Here is a 7020-nt window from a genome sequence, read left to right on the forward strand (position 1 = left end):
CTCAGGAGATTCACATGGGCCCCCTTCTTGAGCTTGTCTAGGTGCCTCTGCAGCGCATCCTCAGGTGTCAGTTGCACCACTCAGTGGTATAGGAAAGCTATTCTTTCACACACTTGGTTCTCTAATGTCCTTACCTCTACAGAATGCTTCCTTGGATGTAGAACTCCCACTAACACAACTGCTGCTCTTTTAAGAGCTGCTCATGTAACTGTTTCAATTTGAACTCCTTTTTTTTCTCTGCAATAACTCATGTACAAATTATACCTTCAATTTCTCCAGCTTTCTGGTCTCCTATCTGCATCATTCCTTCTCCTGGGTGCCCTTCCCTTGCTATCTGTTACCTAGATCCTGCTTTCCAAAGCCTGCCTGCCTTCTTCACTGACAACCAGTTGCAGGCATTGCTCAGCTGATGAAATCTAGTAGTTCTGAAACTCTTGGCTTTGGAACCTAGAGATGGATCTTTGTTTCTTCCTTGTACCTTCATCCACCTGCTAAAGTGTACAGTGTCTAGTAAATAATATAAGCAGCTGTGCAGTCATAGAAATCATAGAATTGTTTCTGCTGGAAAAAGCCTCTAAGATGATTGAGTCCAACTGTCAACCTCAGACCACCATGGCCGTTAAATCATGTCCACAGTTCTTGGACATCTCCAGGGATGGTGACTCCAACAGCTCCCTGGGCAACCTATTGCAATACCTGGCCACTTTTTCAGTGAAGAATTTTTTTCCTAATATCCAACCTAAACCTCCCCTGGCACAATTTGAGGCCATTTCTTCATGTTCTGTTGCCTGATACTAGGGAGAAGAGAATGACCCCCACCTCACTACAAGCTCCTATACAGTAGTTCTAGAGGCTTCTCAGCCTCCTCTGCTCCACACTGAACAATCCCAGTTCCCTCAGCTGCTTCTCATAAGACCTGTTGACCAGACTCTTTCATCAGCTTCTTTGCTCTTCTCTGGACATGCTCCAGCAACTCAGTGTTCCTGTAGTGAGGGACCCATAACTGAACACAGGATTCAAGATGTGGCCTCACCACTGCTGAGTCCAGGGGCACAGCCACTTCCCTGGTGTGGCTGGTCACACTGGTTTTGACACAGGCCAGAATACTATTGGCCTTCTCAACCACTTGAGCACTGCTGGCTCATCTCATGTTCAGATGCCTGTCTACCAGCACCCCCAAGTTATTTTCTGCCAGGCAGATTTTTGGCCATGCTACCCCAAACCTGTAGTGTTGCATGGGGTTGTTGGGACCCAAGTAGTACCTTGCAGTTGGCCTTGCTATAAACCTACAACACAATGTAACTTTCTGGCCAAAGTTAATGTAAACAAAGGACAGCACTGCCTATTTGTGACAGGAATTTTTATTGTACTTGTTTGTTAATTGAGAAAGAAGAACATACTAGCTCAATTCAACACGATCAGCATCTTGCTCCTGCTTCAGGTAAGCTAGCAAATCCAGTGCTCCCAATACTAAGTTAATGTTTATATTGTTCTTAAACTAACACCTCAAAACAGAATAAATGCATATTCTTCTTTTCATTTTTTTTTACAGGACCCCAACTACTTTGCTTTATTACTTTAATCAGTGTCACCATTGTACTCCCCCAAAGGAGTAAGCCTCTGGGGAATTCACAGCCATGAGAAAAAATATGCACAAAACCAAAACCCCCTTTTTTTGGATAATTTAACAGTCTAATAAAACAAGACCTATCAATATATTAAGAAATAAATCCAGTTACAAATGCATGTATATAGAAGGAACTTCTGTGGATGTCAGAACAGAAAATGATCAGCTATTTACAAGATACACAGCAGGATGGTATAGTAGCCAAGACCCACCATTCAGAAACCAAATGTGTTTTCTCCACTGTAGGCAACATACAAGAATCCATCCTCATCTTTTTCCTTTTCATAAAGTTGTCCCATAGTTAAGCTTGAGGGGAAAAAAAAAAAGAAGAGTTTGCTTGTATTGTGACAGCTGCAAATGGTAACCATTAGAATATCTCATAAATGAGGCTTTGTAACAGCTAAATCTTGTAAGTCTGGGTGTAAGTTACAATACCCGGATGCGGATCTGTGAAAAGCAGTTGGCTCCTGGGCTCTCGGCAGCATATCCAGGTCTTTGTTACTTTGTCACAAACAAATTTCTCAGAATGTTTGCTGAAGTGAAATTAGTCACTGAACGTATTTCAGGTTGTGAATCCATCCATTATTGATGCTGTGACTAATGCCACAAGCAACGGTCAGATACCACCTTTCCTTCAAACACAGTGGCATTGTCTTGCTTCTTGTGTGAGCAACCTCAATTTCTTCTCCACCTGGTGTAGTGTCAACATTCAGCTGGTTTTAAGTCCAGCAAACTTGAGCTTTTGGACTGTTTCCTTTAATGACCCAGGTTGTTTTGGGGCGTACAAGACTAGGTTTTCTATACTGCTAAAACGCAGTGACTTAAAATAAAATGCATGGGCAAAAAAAATGCAAGTTAGCCAGAAGGTATCACTTATTCAGTGGATAAAGTTTTGAACAATTGATCAAATTAAAACTTTCTTACACCGAATAGGGATGTGACCCCTCAGAGTCTAAGCAGCTGTGGTCTTTATTGCAGTGTCTGTACTTTGAAGACAGAAACTCAAGCAATTACAACTGCTCCAACCATCTATACACAAACAGGCAGCTGACTTCAATTGACATGCACAGATGATATACCCTCAGCTAACCTTTCTCTGGTTAATGTTTAGATATTCAAAAGAAAAATGCCATAAATTAATCTGAAAAAATGTTAACTGAACTGAAAGATGTAGATTAAATGTTAGTGATAGAGAGAATGATCATGGCTATCCAAGAGAGGAGACAGGAAGTGCTGTAGTCAGTATTTTAAATGGAAGGGAACTGGTGAATAGTGGATAAACTCCTGGATGAGGAGAAAAGGATGTCAAGAACCAGTGATCTATGGAATAAACTCAGGCTGCAAGAGGAGCAAAGTCACTAACAGATTAGATTTTTATCTGTTACTAAGTTAATATTTTTGCATTCATGTTGAAGGTTCAAGGCTGTGTTTTTCCAGCAGAGATGTGACATCTCTTCATGAACTTAAGAGATGAGACAATGTGCCCCTTTCTCTTTCCTATTCCCAGCAGTTCTACAGCACCGTTAAGAAAATGCTTGCTCTCTCCCAAAAGTAGTAGAAATGCTTGTATGTCAGATAGGCAGAGAAAGATAGTTCTCACAGGTCCTGTTGTGTATCACTAAGTAAACAAAAATATTCCTAAGTGAGTCTGGGAAAGTTACCTGGAAGGACTATACCTGTTATTCAGGTAAGAGTTGGTAAGAATGTTATTATACCTAAGGCATACAACATCAGGACTTTTATTTCCTTAAATACTGTTAAAGAATCTTGTGCAGAAAGCAGTTGTAGCAGCTGCTTCTGCTATACATTATTCTGTATGTAGCAGACAACAATGAAATTTGCTCCAATATCAAAAGCAACGTGGAAAACATTTCTATAGTCATTTTGCATTTTGTATTTGTAGAAGAAATTAGGTAAATAATTTTAAAAAGAAGTAACAGGAACCAGTCTGTAACATCATAATTTCTTGTGAGCTAACAGGTTAATGTTTTTTCAGATTAATTTATGGCATTTTTCTTTTGAATATTTAAAATGCAACTTTTATACTGTTAATGTTTTTTTTCCTTGCACTGATAATGTAAATGCTCTTGCACTCATCCAAAGTTATTGTTACTCCAGAGCTCACCATCTTGCCATGGAAATAAATAACATATTTTTCAGTCACCTTTCTTTTCAGACTAGCTCAAGAAATATTTATCAAACTCACGAGGAAAAAAACAACATGGTGAGATTAAGATATGACCAAACATTTCCTAAAATCACCAAATAAGCCTCAAAGTGAGGAGCTGCTGTCCCTTCTGATATACACAGGCTTGCTGAAATGGTTCTGAATACCAAGTGAATAGCCTCTCACCTGGACTGTGGGACAGTCTTGTCTACAAAGAGGAATATTGCTTTCTCAGATGGCAGTTGAATCCTCTTCCTGATGATCCACATAAACTGAGCCACAGTGATGTCAGATGGAACTAAGTACTTCCTCTTGTCAATATCAACAATCTGAGATCCTGATACCTTCTCCACTATGACCTGTAAAGTGCAAAGGTAAAGGTCAGACTTTTCAGGATTGGTATGAACACACAGCTTCAGTAATTTGCTTGCTGCTACAGCCTTGCAAGTGAGCAGGTTTCTTGACCACACCAAATGAAAGGTAGGACTGGGTCAGCACTGTAAAAACCTAATTTTAGAACTTCACTACAACCTGCATTCACACATAAAATGGCTCAAAACTTTGGGTGCCCAGGGTTTGCAGTTATGGGGTGAAGTGATGCAATATGCTTAAAAGAAACCTGTGACAGGGAAGTATACACATTGTTTAACTTGTTAAAACTGCAGTTTGGAGCCTAAACTAAGCAGGAGGCAGCACTGTGCCCTGGCAGCAAAGGCTAATGGTATCTCGGACTGCATTAGGCAAAGTACTGACAGCAGCTTCAGGGAGGTGGTCCTCCTGTATAGGCACTGGTGAGGCCACACCTGGAGCGTTGTGCCCAGTTCTGGGCTTCTCATTGCAAGAGAGACATGGATGTACTGGAGAGAGCCCAACAGAGGGCCGTGAAGAAGTTTGGGGGATTGGAGCATCTCTGCTATAAGGAAAGGCTGAGAGAGCTAGGACTGTTCAGTCTTGGGAAGAGAAGGCTCAAGGGCATCTTATCAATGTGCACAAATACCTGAAGGGAGGTGGCAAAGACCAGTTATGGGATTTTTGTTTGTGTTTTTTTAAGATTATCATAACACACTAGGCATTCTACCTTCACAATGCAGAAACTGAAAGTCAAGGCTGTTGGTGAACTGTTTCAGTAAAATTTATAGATACCTTTAATACTTAAACTACTTGATTCCCACTTGCCACTTTAAAACTGCAGTGCTTAGCAAGCATGGATTTCTTTCAATTCCCACTGTATTCTTAAGAGACCTAGCCTAGGACAGAGGCAGACTGTTGATATATTAATAGATTTGAACCAGTAAAACATTTCTAAATCCAGGTAGATAGATAGAGCAGCTGAGAACTGAAGCCACTTTGGCCTGTGCTCACGCTGGAATGTAGGCCACAACCTGGAAAGTAGGACACATACATTAAGTCTTAAAACCACTTTTGGCTATTAAATAAGATTACATCTGATACCAAACTATTTCATAAAAGGTATGCTGCTCCATCTGAATCATTGAGCAAGAAAGTGTCACCCTGCAACTTGATATTTAATTCCTGTATCCACTCCACACCTTGCCATTCATTCCTGATACACCATCATGTAATTCTCTCTGAGTTTCAATGTCTCCTTTTCCCTAAAGGTTGTGAAAGATACTCCTGAAATGGACAAATGGCTAAGTGTGGAGATGAATACATCCAATACATGGAGCATGCTACAGTCCACATACAAGGGAGGTAGTTAGCCAACTGGAGAGTGGCAAAAATGAGATCAGCTTGCTTGACTGCAACTGAAGATGCTGTGACTAGAGGCAACTTGGCAGCAGAGAAAGTCAATGGGACTACAGGTTCTTGCCTGACTCTGCTGTCTAATGGGTAAGTTATTTACCAGCTATTTATCAAGCAGTCAGACAGGCATGTGGGATTCGATGTGGGGAATTTTACTCACAAGCAGGTAAGTTGAGAATGTGGCTATGTTGCAAACTGTTACATAAAGATGTTAAGTGTGGTCGTCTCACTAACTGATACACGATAAAAGGAATTGGAAGAAGAGAGAGAGGCCATTCACTATTTAGCAGGTAGCTATGAATGTAGACAGGAGGGAGTCACCACCTGCACTGGCCTCCTCAAGCGGCAAGGTTTGTACGGGGCGATTCATCACGGTAAGACTGGCGATAGGCTTGGCATACATGAGGGAAATGATCTTTTTTTATAGAGCCAGACGTAACGATTATTAAGTTTTAAAGACTATATGATCTTGGAATCAGACACAGAATGAAGCCTCAAGGCACTGACCCGAATGTTTGTCTGGGATGTAATTGCCATTAGAAGATACTAGTGCCTTGACAACCATAAAACATGCCTGGCAAGCGCTCAAGATTGGTCTGGCACTCCTGCTCACTTGTCAATAGCACTGAGCAGAGAAGGAATGTTCGATTAGGTAGATATGTTAGAGGCCACTTTAAACCCGCCTAAGGGCACAAAAGGGAAAACCGAATGTACTTAGTAGGATCTGACCCAAGACAGGGCTGGATGGAAACAGCTTATTCACCCTTGCCTCTAAGTACTCAGATGAAGCTGTCTGGGTTACTCACCGGGACACGGTCAGGTACTTTGGCTCGATTTTTGCCGACTCCACACATCTGTGCTCTGGAGACAAAACCTCGTAATTAGTCGTCGTACAAGACAGTATCGTCGGTGCCGCAGGCAGGCAGGGCGGCGCTCGCAGGACTGGGAGCCTGAGGGGATCGAGGCCGTCTACCCCAACCCCCACCCCCGACGGAGTCTCCCGTTGTTCAGGGAGGCCGTTTCCGGCCATCGCGCCACCCTTCGGCGAGGGTCCGTTCGTCCAGAGACAGGATGACGTGCTCGGAGAGCCGACCGGAGAACACAGAGGCGGGAGGCCACCGGGCCGATGGCGACACAGGAGACGGGAGGACGGTGGGGCCATCGGCGGGCAGCCCTTGGCCTGAGCCCACGCTTACCCAGCGCATGGTCCTCCTTGAACATCCACTTCATGGTGCGGGCCGGCGGGATGCGGAGCCAGCGGCGGCGAGGCCCGTGTACGGGCGGGGACTCGTCCCGGGCGGCCGGGCCTGCAGCTGTCACGATCCCTGGAACAACAACAACAGCCACGGCTCGGCAGGCGGGACTTCCGCCTCGCCGTTGCCTAGCAACCACCCGGACCGCAGCGCTTCCGGCCAGGGCAGCGACGGGCGGCGCTGGAGCCAGGGGGCCTGCAGCCACGGGG

At 43.7% G+C, this 7020-nt stretch overlaps 1 protein-coding gene across 1 annotated transcript; it reads right to left on the minus strand.

Annotated features, from left to right (window-relative positions):
* Positions 1-1345: 1345 nt before the first annotated feature.
* GABARAPL2 (GABA type A receptor associated protein like 2) lies at positions 1346-7020 on the minus strand. Its single transcript, XM_064160257.1, is given in 5 exon segments — positions 1346-1933; positions 3981-4153; positions 6365-6393; positions 6396-6419; positions 6755-7020. Coding segments are annotated over 5 exon segments (351 nt in total). The 5' UTR covers positions 6789-7020; the 3' UTR covers positions 1346-1842.

Source organism: Pogoniulus pusillus, chromosome 20 (genome assembly GCF_015220805.1).
Source record: "Pogoniulus pusillus isolate bPogPus1 chromosome 20, bPogPus1.pri, whole genome shotgun sequence".
NCBI classification, from domain to species: domain Eukaryota; kingdom Metazoa; phylum Chordata; class Aves; order Piciformes; family Lybiidae; genus Pogoniulus; species Pogoniulus pusillus.